The sequence below is a fragment of the Pteronotus mesoamericanus genome, unplaced genomic scaffold (assembly GCF_021234165.1).
Source record: "Pteronotus mesoamericanus isolate MK-2021 breed Mesoamerican mustached bat unplaced genomic scaffold, CSHL_Meso_final contig_20, whole genome shotgun sequence".
Taxonomy (NCBI): Eukaryota; Metazoa; Chordata; class Mammalia; order Chiroptera; family Mormoopidae; genus Pteronotus; species Pteronotus mesoamericanus.
The window spans coordinates 43,181,832-43,199,949 of NW_026555085.1; the positions used below are offsets into that span (position 1 = coordinate 43,181,832).

The 18,118-nt window shown below is 34.4% G+C and overlaps 1 protein-coding gene across 1 annotated transcript in view; it reads right to left on the reverse strand.

The window, feature by feature from the left end:
- The window catches only part of ME1 (malic enzyme 1), a 166,084-nt gene that overhangs the window by 85,208 nt on the left and 62,758 nt on the right, over positions 1–18,118 (reverse strand). Inside the window, exons 4-6 of the mRNA XM_054569670.1 lie at positions 15,639–15,714; positions 10,230–10,391; positions 5,165–5,268 (exon numbers count right to left, since the gene is read on the reverse strand). Coding sequence (XP_054425645.1) covers positions 5,165–5,268; positions 10,230–10,391; positions 15,639–15,714 — 342 coding nt within the window. The remainder of the gene's footprint in view (positions 1–5,164; positions 5,269–10,229; positions 10,392–15,638; positions 15,715–18,118) is intronic.

Below are 18,118 nucleotides of genomic sequence, written 5' to 3' on the forward strand. Positions count from 1 at the left end.
AATGATGTTAAAGGAATTCTGAACTAATGCAATTAGAATTAATGAGTAGAATAAAATAGGACTAGGAGAGAAAAGTATCTAAAAAGAAAGGATTATAAACCATGTTCAGAAAGAAACCATTAATTTGACTTGTTCCCCAAGTCAACTGGCACACCCACAGCTGGGCTAGGGTATGGGCAAAGATGCAAAACTAGCATTAAAATGCTTAAGTATATATCCATTTTTAATACTTTAGAAAATATAAATGTACATATATTTACACATACATACATACATATAATCCATACCTGTAGATTTCTACTTACTACATGACCTGTCTTTTCCATTCACTTTAATAAAAAGCAAAAACATAGAAATAGTTGGCATTTTAAGAAAAATATGGCTATAGTTAAATTGTGAATCAGATCTTTCTTTGGATGGAAAAATGGAAAAAAATTGTGAGTCATAAATGTGATTTGAGTCATGTTCCTTATTAACATGGTTGCTGATTTTTCTCATATTGACAGACATTCTTTCCATTTGATTTTTTCAAATAATTTACATCAACTCTGGACACATGGAAGAATAGCAGGAGGTGTCCCACAGAATCATATGTTTTCATTAAATTTCTTCTAACGACCAAAGCATGATGATTAAAATGACAGGTAAAATGCAAAGTGCTTCACAGATTTATAAATAAAGTCATCTAAGTTATAATATACCCATTCACCTAAAGAAAGCACTGGGCATAAAAGGCAATGATTGGAACAGGTGGAAGAAGGCAGCACAGAAAGTCAGCCAGGAAATTAACTGCGACAGAAATGGCAGGAGGAAGTGTATCTGGGCAGTAGAAAGCCTGTTCCCATGGGTAAGCCAAAGTGGAGAAACTCAATTGCAACCAGTGTAAGGGTAAAGAGCACATAAACCTACATATCTGATGACTTTTTTAGAAGGCAAGGATATTACTAACAAGAAGAAGAAAAATAAATTTAGCAAATCTGGTCATGATAAACAGGGGCTATATCTCTCCTTCCTTTACAATATGATATAACCTTTAAGAACTTTGACCAAATTAATAGCTTCTCTGAATAGCCTGGTCCATCTAAGACACAGAGTCGAGGCATTAGTTCAATAATGAATCAGTGATGAAGGCATCGTTTTGTGAAAACATCATCCCACCTTGCAGTATATGGCAGATAGTACGGCTTTGGACTGAAATTATTTCTCTTAAATGTTATGTGACAGATTATCATAAAATTTGTGATGGCAGCCAAGGTTAAAGGATGTTGTCTAAATATTATAATAATCAGTTTTGTGGCCATTCCCAGCGCTTCCAATGACTTTTAACTTTAATAATTTAAAGTGGAAAAGGAAAAATATATAATCCTTGCTGAATACTTTTATTTTCATTTAAAAAATTTAATAGTAGCTTTTTAAACCTCACTTGAGGTACAGTTTTCTTTCCTCATTTAGTTAATAAATTCATCAATAAAATTCTGATATAAAGAATTTTAGGCAGGAAAGCTGAGCTGTCACTAATTTTCTTATTAACTTTCAGGGGCAACTGATTCTAGAAAAAAGAAGGCTACTATAAGAAGTACAACCATAAAAATGAACACAAATATTTAAGGAGTACATACATATGGTGACTTTAACATATACTTGGCTGTGTGTAAGGATTATATAAGAACTTTAATATTTCCTGAAGTTAAATCACATAAAAAGAAATTCTTTAAAATACCAGAGTTCTTTCATTCATACCAATCACTTAAAAATATATAAGTAAAACAAATCAAATTCGATCATTCATCTAACAAATATTTACTGAGTATTTATCACATACTAGGTAATACTTTAGAAACCAGGGACATGGCCGTGAACATAAGAGAAAATACCCTGCTTTCAGGAAATTTACAGTACACGAATGTAGACAGAACATGAATAAATAAATATGAATATGTCAGATATTGATAATTGAGAATAAATGAATTGGAGATAAAATTTTATTACATCGGTTGGTCAAAGGAGGCCTCATTGAGAAAGTGATACTTGAGGAAATTTTCAAGTAGGAGAGAGCCAGCCATGTGGAAAACTGGGCAGAGGACAGGGGAGATTCTAAGTAGAAGTGATACAGCTTGAGGCATCAGCACGCCTGGCTTGAATGAAAAAAAGAGCCAACAGGCCGGTGTGGTGAGGACAAAGCAAGCACGGGGAAAAGCTAGTAGGAGGGAAGGTGATAAAGGTAACAGGGAGTCAGAGGGTCCACAGCCTTTTACGCTATTGTGTGGACGTATTTTTATTCTGGATAAACTGATAAGCCACTGTAGGCTTTTTTTTTTTTGTAGATTTTGAGCTGAGAAATTACCTAACAGAATCATTTTAGCTTTTGTATTGAAGACAGGCTAAAGGGCACCAAGAGGGGAGGCAGTCGAACTAGTTATATTATTACAGTAATCAGCAAGAAGAGGTTCAAATAAAGGAAATAATAATACAGGCAATGACAAATGGTTAGATTCTGGGTAGATATTGAAGTTAAGACTAACAAGCTTTGCAGGCAGTATGGGCATGGAGCGGTGACTCCAATGTTTCTGTCTCAGGAACAGGAAGAAGGCAGTTGTCATTTACTGACATGAGAAATACACCACCGTGCAGGGCTGGGAGAGGGCGGGAGATCAGGGGTCCAATTTTGGGCAGGGGAATACCCGAACATTTAGAGAGCACAGAGCTGACAGTGATACCAGGAGACCTGAAGCATCGATAAGCTGTCCCTTCTCATCAGAAGCATATGGAGGCCAGTCATAAGTGAAGCTCTAGCCAAGGTCTAGCATATGATGGGTCCATTGGGACCACAGACCCACTTGATGGTGATTTCCTAAGTCCCCAAATATAGAATCAGAACAGACATATTTGATAATCACATCTTTGACCTACGAGTAAAAGCTATAATATTGTGGAGAAGGCCAAAAGGAAGAACTTGAAACTGCCCCACCTCAACCCTGACAAGAGAGTAAATAAAAAACCCAACACAAGGGAGAAGGGGTGGCAGAAATTAGTGTTCCTTTAAGGAAGTAAAGAGCATGCATGGTGGTCCCAGTGAAGTTATCCAGGGCTGAGAGTGAGTCCATGCTGCAGCTCGGCTTCTCCTATCCACTCCTGCCTCTGTCCCCTCCCTTCCAAAGGGGTTGATTCCAAGAACACTCTTTAATAACTCCTCCTCAGAATCTGATTCCTAGGTGACTCAACTTGCAACAGTAATTTTCTTTTTGTTTAATTAATTAATTAATTTTTTTCAAATATATTTGTCTCTGCCTTCCCCCCAACACTTTCCCTTGCCCCCTCCCTCAGCTCTTCCCCTTTGGTTTTGTCCATGAGTCCTTGCTATATGTTCCTTGACTTTCCCCTTCCCTTCTTTTTCCCCCGCTCCCCCACCTTCCCTCTTGTCTCCCTCTGTTGGTTTCTTTTCCTTTCAACGCAACAGTAATTTTCCACCTTGAATTTACATTTCCTTTCAAAACAATTTTGGGCTTATCTTCAGTACCACTTTCCAATATAATTGGGGTGCGCTGGTTTCACTTTCGAAAAACTTTTTCCAAAGCAGTGCCATGCGAAGAGGTATTTATGAAAAACCTTTACAATTTTCCTCTGGGAAGAGCCCAGAAGTTAACTCCTGGTTTATAGGCACCCTTTGCATGTAAAATTATTGTTGACTCTTGTCAATGCCCATTTCCTTATCAAAGACCTTAGATAACCCTTCAATTCAACATATTAAAAAAAAATTTCTGATTTTAGATTAAAATAGCACATCAAAATTAGTTCATCTCATTTTCTCCAGAAACCTTTTCATTGATTCCAAATAAAACTATTTCTTTTTATTTCAAAAGCATTTAGGTATATAGGCCGTACATATTATGTTCATAACATAACAGATTCTTTATAAATATATTGAAGTAAGGAATTTAAAAATTAATATGATAAACCAGTATTTAACTGTACGAAGCAATACTAAACTTAAACTGCAGAGTTCCTCAGCTATTTCTATGAATAAGTTACAGTTTAATTAACTAAGTTAATAAATAACAACAATAAATTAGGCATGGGTTTTTCAAAAATAGTCCATACTAACTGGCTGATATACTCTGCATTAAAACCTTGGGTAACAAAAAATTCAATTTATTCTAACTATTGTGCAAGTTGGTGAAAGTACTTTCTGCTATTGGATACAACTTCTTAAAATTAAACCTTATAATAAAAAGAAACCAGAAATATGTCTCTAGTTACAGTTGATTCTAGTGATGAGTTTATTTCTATGAAAAACCATGGCAACATATATGTTTTTAAATAGCACATGGTTTCTGTGGCTATACAGTAACAAATGGGATGGCTGTTGCATAACAAAACTCTCTCAAAATATATTACTAAGTTATGGTAGAAGTCTTCTTTAAAAGAAGAAAACTGGAAAATTTTACGGTAGCACGTGGCCCACAGTTAAATGTTACCTAGATTAGGTGAAATATAGTACTGCATTTTAATCAAATACTGTATTTTTATTTAGAGATTCATGGATTGTGATTGGATATGCTGATTCTGGCTCCATTCTGGACCTTGTCCATTGTGCTAGTTCATGCTCCTTCTTCCTCTGCTTTTCCTACCACAAAAAGGTCAGATATACCCAAAAAAGAAGAACAGATTTTATCAGCAGCCAGAAACAAAGTACAGATTATCAATAATAGTAAGAGAAAAGTATCTTCAGGAATAGCAACAGAGAAAATCTTTTAGGGGATAAACACATGAAGTTATCATTTGGCCACTAATAGCTATAAGGATGTGTATTTAACTCCAATCACTTCTAATTATTAAATGTACAGTATAAATGTTGGACATTTTTATACTTTATGATATTATTTTTAAAGAGATTTTATTGGTTTATTTTTAGAGAGAGGAGAAGCGAGGGGCAGAGGGAGAGAACATCGATGTGAGAGAGAAACAACAACCGGTTACCTCTTGCAAGAGTTCCAAACGAGGACCGAACCCGCAACCCAGGCATGTGCCCTGACTGGGAACTGAACCAGCAACCTTTTGCATCATGGAATGACACCCAAAGAACCGAGCTACACCAGTCAGGACAGGCTACCCTTAAATTTTTGAAATTCAATTCAAATATAGAAAAAATAAATATTATACATACTTGGAAGAAACTGCCTCCATGAATTCATCCAAAAAATCATCATATTCAGGACCTCTCACTCTTCTCTGCCGGAGTCCAATGTACAGTGGATCTTTAAGTAACTCCTAATTTAAAAAAAAGAAAGGTTACCAGAGATATAAAAATAACTAAAGGCAAGTTCTAAGCCTCAGTTTCCTCATCTGTATAATAAGGAGAGAAATGGAAATAAAATCTTGCAAAAATGAATAAGAAGCAAACTTGGGAGTTAATATGTAGTGTTATGTGAAATATATCTACAGTATTTATATGCCAAATAAGAAAAATAATTAATAAACTTTAAAAATACTGTGCCTTATTTTGGGGGGAATAAAAGAATTAAAACCTCTAAGTAGTGTAATTTGAAATGCTCAGTCCAAATCTTACAGGCAAAGTTTATCAAGTAGAAAAATAATATTGAGTTCTGAGGTACTATATTAGCTTAAAAAATAGAAACTTAGCAGTTCTTGTCTTTTTTTTCCTGTTTCTGAAAGCAAAATATTCTGCCACATTTGAGTATGCCTTTAATATTATAGTTGACCAATGTTAAAAATAAATTTTTCAATCTTGACTAAAGTTTTTCTTAAACTTTACACAGGTTTAAAAAAAAATTGGTATATGTGAGACAATATCGCTCTGTTCAAGTTTTAGTATATGTAATATTATTGTTTTTATTAAATCAGTTTTTAATTGAGGTATAATTTATATACAGTAAAATTCACCCATTCACAACAAAAGTTCTCAGTAAACCAGGAACAGAAAGAAACTTCCTCAACCTATTAAAAGGTACCTGAAGAAACCCACAGTTAACAACATATTGAACAGGAAAAGACTGAATGCAACATCCCTAAAACTGGAAATAAAACAAAAATACTTACTCTCACCACTTCTAGCCATTACAATTAGGCAAGAAAAAGAAATAAAAGAGGAATACAGATTCAAAAGAAAGAAGTAAACTGCTTTTATTTGTATACACACAATCATGTATATGGAAAATATTAAGGAATCTATAACAAATACCCACTAGGAAAAAAATATGTGACTTTAAAATGATCACAGAATATAAGGTCAATATACACAAACTGAATGCATCTCTATACACTACCACTACCAATGTACAATTAAAAATGAGATAAAATACACAATTCAATTTATTACAGAATTCCCAAACATGAACTCCATAGGATTTCCTTAAAGCCAACAGAAATTATAGCCAGGTTCACATCTGTTGTCCTAGTGTAATTGTTAATAACATCCTCTTTCATTGTGAAAGTGTCTTGGTTTGGCCAATACACTATATAGTCATCCTACTTTTAATGTACTGTACAACAATGAATTAAGGCTTTCTGGCTCGTTGGAAGTTAACATATCTAATTATATAAATGTATTTCAGATGAAATATAAAATCTGAAACTGAGTGCTATTGTAAAGCCCAGCTTTTCTTCAAAGCCTAAAAACTTTAAACAATCTACTGGCTGGCTTCTGAACAGCTGAGGCTAACTTGCCAGTGAACTACTAATGGCTGCCAGAGTTAAAATCCTTCGTCTGTGCCTGGAATATATTTGGACTTCTAAAATGTAAATTAGAAAAAGAACACAACTGAGAAAAGATGTTATATGTCTCCACTTCTTTTTTCTCTCATTCTTTCCTGTGCTAATAATTAAAGTGTATATCATAAAAAGATGAACTACAATGAAGAGTCAATATGAAGATTTAGGAACAAGATAAAGCTTTTGAATTAAATCACAACATTATAAAATTCTCCCAATCATAATGTTTGTGTCAAAATTAACTGTTTTTTTTTAAATTTCATGATAATTAAGGTTTGAATGACGAGTGCATTCCTGGAGACTTGACTGAAAAAAAAATCTACAAAAAGCAATATTACCTATTTTTGATAATGGCTCCATAGATCAAGTCTCCTGGCCCAGAAATGATATTAACTTATCACATTAAAAAGCTTCTTGTGGGCAAAATTAAACACTTACCATATCTTTTTTGGAAAATAAATGAAAGATGTGGTATTAAGCAAGCACATAAAAATGGTGAGCCCTTCTATAGCAAGAGATGTCACATACAATGCAGGTGCTATCATTGAAGACTTAGGAAGACTTACAGAATGAGAGAAAGAAAAGGTTAGAACAACAGTATAAAAACAAAGCATATGGAAATATAGGAGAGTTCCAAAAAAGAGATAAGGAGGGTATATACTGGCAAAGTTAATTATCTTATTAGCACTATCTCAACTCTGGGACCTTGGGAATTTTTATTGAAGCATTCATTTATTTAAAGCTAATAGTAATTATTGTCAACTTACACCTTGTTGTCTCTCATATTTCTATCATTCTAATCTGAAGTTTTTGAGAATCAAATATTTAGACCTACTTTTCTTTTTGTGTGTTTTCCTCATATTTTGGTCAATTGTTTGCATGGACTCTGGTAACATCGTTCACATGTATTCAACCATTTTGGATAGGGCCTAACCATTTACCGAGATGCCAAGGACCACAAATAATAGTCACAGGTCAGAGGCCGCTATGCCATAAAAATTAACCATGTGATTTGGGGTGGGAGACATTGGGTCATGTGGCATTAGTCAAACTGGAGACTGAGTTCATGTGGCAATCAATCAATCAGGCCTAGGTAAAGAAATCCCAATAAAATATCAATCTCGCACTTCAACGCTAGAACATAGTGTGTCTTGACTTCACAAAGAGAGAAAAACAGAAGCTTCGCATTAGGAAGTCTCCAAGGCTCTGCCCTATGCATCACATCCTTTGTCTGATTTTAATATGCATCCTGTCCTTGTAATACAACTTAACTGTGATTATAACTTACAGTAAGACCTATGAGTCCTTCCAACCTTACAAAGACTGAGAATGCTTTGGGAAACCCTTACAGTTCGTGTGAGAAGTAAGGGCAGTCTTGGGACTATGTGCTCAAACTTTGCAGTTTGGCTAACTTCGGCATAGCTAAATTAAAGGAACAAATAACTTACTCTCTTTTTAGAAGAAAACTCTGGCTGATCATTTATAATATACATTTTCATCATTAAATTTCTTAAATATGATTTTAGAACAAGGTAAGTTATAAGAAGATAGCAGAAATATAGTTAGAGATGCTGAGTATATTGGAACTAGCAGAGAAATGGTTTGCTAACTGTCCTCAATGGTTTGTCAAATATCCCTAACAAAGCATTTAATGAATGCTGAAACTAGTTATATATGTATCTCCTCTTCTAAATTCAGAGTATCCTGCTGGCAAGCTCTTACCTTGTTTATTCTGATATTATCCAGCCTTCACTTAGGCCTTGACAGATAGCAGGTGCTCAATATTTATCTAACTCAATTCAATCTACATACTCTAACTCAAACTCTATAAAACACTTTGAAGAGTTTCAGGAAGGCCTCTCAGGCTAAAAAGATATTCTCCAGTCACCTGTCAAAGAGTTAAAATTCCAACACTCAATTTTTTCCCCCTAATATCTAACAGTCTCCTGGCAGTAAGAAAAAAATATCTAGAAATAACGCATAGCACTTTAACAAAAGATCCATTTAAAGTATATTATTTTCTAATTTTGCAGCTCATAAACTTTGAAATATAGTAAGCGTCACACATGTTTAATGGAAAAAGAATTTTAAAAGCCAGATCTACAGAAGGGCAAAGTAATAAATTTGATGATGGATAGAAGGATTTGCAGGTTGAGGGAGGCTGATATGGAATGGGATAATGTAAAAATACCAGTGAATGCCAGAAAGGAAGGAATACTAAATGGACATAATGTGAGAAAATTCAAGAGAAGTAGCGAATTTGGTAATTTCAAGTCCCATCCTTCAGGAAATCAAATATTTCATATAATTAATATAATCTATCAAGTCAAGAGTTCAGTGTTACAGTTTCATTAGTGAACAATTTTCTCCCTATACCCACATTATACAGACACTCACAATCTCAATAAAAGGCACAAGTTTAAAACTGAATTCTTAAATTTTTGCATGCCTGTTTTATCACTCTTTATGCCTCTTCATTTCTTCCTAGAATTTTTAAGATGTTCTACAGATTTTGTGATTTTTAAACTCTGATATCAATGTAACTTATCACAGAGGAATGTATTAAGATATATGAATAAATAAAGAGAAAAATCTTTTAAAGGTTTTAATCATTTATTTTTAGAGAGGGGAAGGGAAGGAGAAAGAGAGGGAGAGAAACATCAATGTGCGGTTGCCTCTCGTGCGCCCCCTCCTACTGGGGACCTGGCCTACAACCCAGGCATGTGCCCTGACTGGGAATTGAACTGGTGACCCTTTGGTTCACAGGCCAGCACTCAAACCACTGAGCCACACCAGCCAGGGTTACAGAGAAAATCTTAATGCTCAATCTATATACTCAATGTCAGAATAACAGTTTTAAGAGGTCAGTTTGATAATTTCTAAGTTATTTCTATTGGTATTGAAAAAGAAAATGCCAGATAAGCAATGATAAAATGAATCCTTTATAAAGGTTAAATAAGCACTCATGTATACACAGGAAGTTAAACATAAAAAGAACATAAAAGCTGTTCAAATTACTATTATAGCATAGAACAGGTCAAAAATTATATCTCGGCTCTGGCCCGGCTGCGCAGTTGGTTTGAGTGCTGTCCCAACACACTAGGCTTGCAGGTTCGGTCTCCAGTCAGAGCACATACAAGAAGCAATCAATGAATGCATAAATAAACAATGAATGCATAAATAAGAAGAGCAACAAATCTATGTCCCTCTCCTCTCTCAAATCAATAAATAAAATGAAATTATATCTAAAACATATACTCTGTAGAATAATGGTATAGATACTATCAAAGGATAATAAACACTAAAGAAGCTGGCAAAAGATTATGACATTATAATGAAGGGAAAATGAAAAGAGAAAATAATCTTCTTGTAAGAGTTGGGAAAGAGGGAGTACCAGCCAGAAAATAATGAATTTTATGAGGTTCCTGGAATAAGCTCAAAATAAAAGAATTCTGCTTTTTTAAAAAGGTGAAGAGTGTCTTGGAGACTCAATTTGTTACCTCATTTTCTGTTCCCACATCCAGAGTGACAGGCAGACATTCTTGAGGATTCATCCCTCCACAAGCTGTATACAGAGCCAATTTGCCCACAGGGATTCCCATTCCATTACAACCAAGGTCCCCCAAGCCAAGAATACGCTCTCCATCAGTCACCACAATAGCCTAGAAGAAAAAGAAAAAATAGCTATTAATAGATGTTTGCAAATCCTAGGCATAGTTCCTGGTCTCTGTCTCTAAAGTTAATACTTCTGTAATGAAATACTAAACCTCAAAACACATAAATTGAATATATATGGAAAAGATTTTATGTGATTGTATGTATGGAAGAGTGGGGAGAAAAAGTAAATTTGATATATACACTTTGTATGTTTTAAAAATAAACATATATGATTAATTTGTTGAAAAAAGGAGAGAGGGTATGCACATAAGATTTTTTTCTCCATTTACCATCACTTATTTTTTAATTATATTTTACTGTTACAGTTTCTCCACTTTTCCTCCCTTCACCCACCTCTACCTAGTCCCACTTAGTCCTTTGGCCAATCCCCACTCCGTTGTCCACGTCCATGAGTCACAAATCTATGTTCTTTGGCTAATCCCTTAGCCTACTTTCATCTAGCACCGCCCCCAACCCCCGACCTCTTATAGCTGTCAGTCTGTTACACAAATCTATGCCTCTATTTTGCTCATTAGTTTATTTTGTTCATTTGATTCTACATATAAGTGAAATTATATGGTATTTGTCTTTTACTGACTGGCTTATTTCATTTAGCATAATAGTCTCCAGGTCCATCCATGCTGTTGCAAAAGATAAGACATCCTTCTTTTTTACTGCCACATAGTATTCCATTATGTAAATGTAACACAGCTCTTTTATCCACTCGTCTACTGATGGGTACTTAGGCTACTTCCAGATCTTCGCTGTAAATAATACTGCTATGAACACAGGGGTGCATATATTCTTTTGAACTGGAGTTTTTGGATTCTTAGGCTATATCCCCAGAAGTGAAATCACTGGATCAAAAGGCAGGTCCATTTTTAATTTTGTGAGGAAACCCCACACTGTTTTTCCATAGTGGCTGCACCAGTCTGCAGTCCCACGTACAGTGCACTATGGTTCCCTCTTCTCCACATCCTCGCCAGTACTTGCTGTTTGTTGATTTATTGATGGTGGCCATTCTGGCAGGTATGAGGTGATATCTCACTGTGGTTTTAATTTGCATCTCTCAGATGATTAGTGAGGTTGAGCATTTTTTGACAAAAGAGGCAAGAGCATACAATGGAGTAAAGACAGTCTCTTCAATGAATGGTGTGGGGAGAACTGGATTGATACATGCAAAAAAATGAAACCAGACCACCAACTTACACCATCCACAAGAATAAATTCAAAATGGATAAAAGACTTAAATGTAAGTCACAAAATCACAAAAATGCTAGAAGAAAACATAGACAGTAAAATTTCAGATTATCTTGAGTAGCAATATTTTTGCCAATATATCCCTTAGGGCAAGGGAAACAGAAAAAAAAATAAACAAATGGGACTATATCAAATTTAAAAGTTTCTGCACAGCTGAAGAAACCATCAGAATTTAAAGGGAATCCACTGTATGGGAGAACGTATTTGCCAATAATACATCTGATGATGGTTTAATTACCAAAATATGTAATGAACATATACAACTTGACACGAGGAAGACAAACCAACCAGTTAAAAAGTGGGCAAAGGACTTGAATAGACACTTCTTCAAGGAGAATATACAGATGGCCCATAGACATATGCACATAGAGATTTAAACAACCCAAATAACTCATTGTTCAATCAAGAGGGGCAGTAGGAAGAGCATATGAAAAAACTCAACCTGGGAACTAAAATGAAACAGTGGCTTTAGAACTAATCACATGCACTTTGAGGACAACTGATGCATAATAGCAGAGTAGCCCCAAACGTTCAGATCTTTGGTTTATGTATCCTAGCACCATCAGCCAATATTTTCACTACAATGTTGACCTATCCTCTTTAGCTCTTATGACCACTTGATATTGTTCTATCATCTTTGACATATGCCCACTACAGTTAGCTACTTTTCTCACCTGATAACCTTTAACTAGACATAATGAATTTTGTTTAGCTTATTTCTAATCACCTTAAATATCTATGAAAAATACATTTTAACCATGCAGAGATTTTTAATTCTATGTAATCTAAGTAGCTCAGTTGGTTAGAGCATTGTCTTGATATACCAAACTTGTGGGTTCAATCCCCAGCCAGGGCACATACAACAAGCAACCAATAAATGCATAAATAAGTGGAATAATAAATCTATGTTGAGAGAAAGAGAAAGACAAAGCAGCAATGTCATATAACTTAGTTATGATCTCAATAATAATCTATATAATGCTTTTCAGGTTTCACTAAAGATATTTAAACCCAGAGAGTTGCTACTTGTAATTTTTACCAGTTTCAATTTTTTGAAAAGGGGGTTTAAAATAGCATATCATTTTCATTCTTTTTGGTAACACATCTAATTTATACTAAATATATGTCTTGAATATAAAATTTTACAAAACATTGTTCTTTTTAGATCCTTATAAATTTTATTCCCTAAGCTCTTATCGCGAGCTATTAATTTAATTATGTAAATATACCATGGACAAGTGGTAGTTGTTTCAGTGACTCTTAAACTCTGTTTTAAAGCATTTGATATTTTAGGTCTATTTATGCCTTATTACAAATGTACATCTGTAGCATTCATTCATAAACATTTTAACACTAAAGAGTAAATTTTAATAGTTGAAGGAATTTTCAGAAGGAAAAAAACTGTCATATATGCAATGTATCACTAAATTAACATTACCTTCTTTTTGTTTTTAACTACTTTATCTCATGCTTATGGAAAATAAAGTAATTTAGTTTATATGTAGAATCTAAAAAAAACAAACAACAAAACAAAAACATACCCAAAAATACATAGAAGATGTTGATGGCTGCCAGCTGGAAGAGGGGTTGGAAGGATGAGTTAGAAAGAGGAAGAGATTAGGATGTAAAGATTGCCAGTTATAAAAACAGCACAGAGATATAGGGTACAGAACAGGGAATACAGCACTGGACTTATAAGGGTGATCACTTCATAAGTTACATAGTCTAATTACTATGTTGCACACCTGAAACATATAATATTGATGGCAACTGTAAATTTAAAAAAATTTTAAATAAAGCAGTGGTATGTTTTCTGCATAATAATTAAGTCACAACAGCAGGATTATCTAAGACAACCACAATTCCATCAATGATGTATGTGTCTCAGAAATTAAATCTTCACCCCCGTATCAATTATTTTGTGGACATTATCTAATAAAAAATTCTGTATAACATATGCAGGGGTTCTCCTAGAGAGAGAGAGAGAGAGAGAGAGAGAGAGAGAGACACACACACACACACACACACACACACACACATATATGCAGGGGTTCTCCTAGAGAGAGAGAGACTCTCTCTCTCTCTCTCTCTCTCTCTCTCTCTGTATGTCCTGTCTTCATTTGTTCTTTTCCTTCCCCAGGACCTACACTTCTGTAGTAGCCTACCTGGATGTAGAATTCTTGCCTCCTTTTCTTCTCGCTCTCTGATGAGCCTTCCTCCAATATTACATTCTACTTTTTCAAGTCAAAATCCCTTTTTATGAATTTCAAGACCTTTCATAATAATTTGATCCCCTCTTAAGCAATCTTAATTACACTCCATTTCAATACTAATACTTAGCTTTAGTTGGTCAGCCAATTTAGTTATTGCACAAGACCCTATCATTCTCTTCTTGAACTTGATACCTACTTTCATCTGTTCCCTTCTTAAGGGATTATATTCTTCTCTTTCTAATTATTGAAGGCTAGACTTAAGTTCCAACTTGGCTAGAAAAATTTCTTAACTGTTCTAGCCTTCTCTGAATGATAGTATCCTCTCAATAAATGAACATAGTGCTTACAATTTATACCACACAGTTTATTTACATGTTGTCTAATTACTGATTGCCTTTGTTTCATGTGTGCTTTCAACTACACAGTAGAGACTATGTCTTATTTTTCACTATTCTATTGCAATACAAAGCTGAATTTTATTAAGTGCCTCCTAAGCCACTACGCTAGGCTTTTAAAATAACAGTGTGTATAATTAGGATCAAGAACGTCAATGAGGACCCAATATCAAGAGCTGAAAGGATAAAGGCAGGCTATTAATAAAGTTAATCAGCTAGTGGAAAGAACATAAAGCAAAGGACAGCTTACTACTGCCTAGCCATTAGGATTACGGGGATATTAAGTAGAACTCTCTACCTCAGAACTATTTCCTATATTGACTCATTCTTAAAATTCTCTATAGAATCTTGATTAAATGTAAATATCCTTCTTCTTAAAGGACAAGACATTTATATTTTATATAATTAGCACATTTTTAGGGTAGTTCCTAAGGACTGGACCCGTGGACAGTGCAGACTACAGAGTGGGAGAAAAATTGAGGGAGCAACTTAGGTGGGAGAGAAAAAACTGGGAAGGTTGAAAAGAGTAAAAAACATTTTGTTTTACAAGTTTGCCTTGCATGAGCCTTAAAGAACAGAGTGAATTACTTCTAGCCACAACTGTTCAAGGAAGAAAGATCATTAATGGAATAACAGTTCAGGAGTCCCAGCTGAAGTGCCTTTGTACGACTAAAAGGCATCAATTTATTCAATCTTACTCCTCAAAGATACCACAAAGCACTGGTGGGCACCTAACAAAAGGGTAAAAAGGGGCCAAGGAGGAATCAAGTACATCACACGTTCTTTAGGCAAGGTAGGTAACGTAACACCAGCTCTGAGGCCTGCATTCAATTCCCACCACCACCACGTAACCCACTGTTAAGCTGCGCCTTCCTTTCCTCACTGAATGATCAAGATCATTACAAGAGTTAATCCAAGTACAGTGTCTCCGAAAAAAAGGTACAACATGTCACATTATATTTTTACTTTATTTTCAATAGTTCACTCACAGACAGCAGTCAAAAGAGCTAATGTCACATTGATAAAGGAAATCAACAGATTTTTTTTTTGCCTACCTGGATTCCTCTTATTAAATGATTAATATGAAAATGGAGTTTGCTTAAAGAAATTCAGACACTATTGAAACATTTATTCAACATTTATCATTGTTTACAACAAATAAAATAAATACTAAGAAGTTAGATCAAAATAATGGGGAAATGGTATCGAATTGCTATCAAAATAAAATTAATCCACTATGCAAAAAATCAAAGGGATAGAAATTAGGTGAAATTCACTAGAAAAGCTAGTGACCACTACTTAATTATGGTCATGATAACTGTCAATATGTTATAGGACAGGGAGAACAACAAATTTGCCATAGTGGGAATATTTTATAACTTACCTTGATGACAGTTTCTGGCCATGCATTAAGGATTGAAGCAATATGCCCTCGATCATGGATACTAATAAAAAGACCTCTGACAGAAAAAAAAAAGGATAGTTTTAATTACTTCAGACTTGTCAAACTATCATGAATATTTACAAATTTTTTCACATCAGTTTGATGTATCTCCATTTTTACCAAACTAGTAAAAATTATTCCTTTAGATAAATAAGAGATGGAAATTTTATAAGTATGGATGAAAATACATTAGACAACATATTGACATCTACAATAAAGGTACAACTCATTCTAATATTACATATTCTTAACTATTTTTAAAGAAATATTATTTTATAGAGAGTTTAAATAGCATTATCAATTCTACTTATATATTCATCCAGTCTTTCTAAGTATAAAAGCCCTTTGAAGAACATGAAACATATGCAAGCAAGCATTTTCAGGGTATAACCCGTTTATTAAACAGTCACAGAGTGGAGATGAGAACATGTTTCGGCAATGGCTGAAGTGACTGATAATGCTGAGTAGTCGAACTTCCCTGATTCTTTGATCTGTGGTCTTAGTTGCTGTTTGCAATGCTGTTATTTAGAGTCTCAACTGAAGTCTTTAACACTTCTCGCCCCCTAACCTCCCAGTTTCTATGAAAGCCTAACAAGTAACTTCAAAAATTAAGATAAAATTTTCTTTAATATCTCAAACTCACGTAAAAGTTTTACTTTAGTATTGTTAAACATACCTAAACTGCAGAGAAGTACATACAACAAATGTACTTCAGCTTAATGAATTGTTTTAAGGCAAACCACCCTTCTACATAATATCCACTGAAGCAGAGAAAATCTCATCAGTTACCCAAAGCCTTCTACAGGTTTTCTCCCAATCAAAACTCCTCCCTCTTAAGAGTAACATAAAAGTCTCCTGATTTTTATGGTATCATTTCCTTAGCTTATATACTTTGATCATCCAAATAACAAGCCTTCCCTATACACTACTGTTTAATTTGTCTGGTAATGTTTTCCAAAATCTGGACTTTGCTGATTGCATCCATACAGATTAACATATTAAACTTTACTCTATATATCTTAGAAAATTGGTAATTGAATATAAAGGCTTAATCAGATTTTTCTTTCTTTCTTTCTTTTTTTTTTTTTTTTGCAAAAATACTTCATGGTTCGGTCTTATTAGAAGATGCATAATATCTTGTATTCCTTTTTGTGATTTTAGCAGCTGCTGGTACATAACATCTAAATTCATTAATTCAAAATGGTGATATTCCAATTCTATCAATCATTATTTATTAGCTGGAACAGGTTTTTTTTTAATTAAATTTACAGGGGTTATATTGGTTAATAAAATTTTATAGGTTTCAACTGTACAATTCCATGATATGTGATCTGTATATTGTATCGTGTGCCCAATGGGGATAGTAAAGTAAAGGGGGTCAAATATATGGTGACAGAAGATTTGACTTTGGGTGGAAGGCTTCTTTAAAGAGAAATTTTACCATAACCATTGTTTGGTAACCTGTGATAAAGTTTATATTAAAAAAGGATAAATGCTTGATTCTTTCCTTTTTAATAAAAGGATACATTTGCTAGAATCCTTCAAGAGTTTCCACTAAGCGGTGTGTTTGTGTGTGTGAGACTGAGAGAGAGAAAGTGTGTGTGTGTGTGTGTGTGAGTGTGTAAGATCAAATATGAGCTCATGGATTTAAACATATTTTGTTTTAATTTACTACAGTTACTTTCTTTATTGAAACTCAAATTGTCCCATATTTTAGCCAGTGGAGGACTCTTCACATTGGCCACTGAACACTTTTAACATGGTTGTAGTATTTTTTGATAACTTTTTTGTTCTCTGTTATGACTAGGTATTCCATCTTGTCTTGAAAATGTTTGCCCCAAGCCAAATGAGCCACTTCTCCAAGAAGCCCTGCTTTCTTTTAGTAGAAAGTGGTATTTCAAGACCAAAATCTAGGTATTAGGGATCCCCATTACCAGTAATAGCTGGTCTAGGTATTGTTATTTTAAAAAATTCCAAAACAGAGTTAAAATTCACTTGTTATTTATGACTAGAAATCTCAAACTGACACTCTTACAGTTTACCACTATGATTTCCAAGCAAATTCAACTTAGCACTCTCTGAAAGGACCATTTCACACCTCCTTTCTCCTCGCCTCTCCCACACGCATTGTCCTCTCACTCTCAGTTGATGATAACCAATCTTAAACTGCATACAGAAATAGATACGAGGGTGAAAATTACCTCATCTTTCTAATATAGACTCCACAACCCACCTGCATTTTTTTTTAAGTACACCCTATTTTTTAGAGCAGTTTTAGGTTCTCAGCAAAACTACAAGGACAGTACAAAGATGTCCTGTATACTCCCTGCCCCCACACAGGTATAGTCTCCTCCATTATCAACATTCTCCACCAGAGAGGTATACCTGTTATATCTGACCTACATCGACACATCGTTATC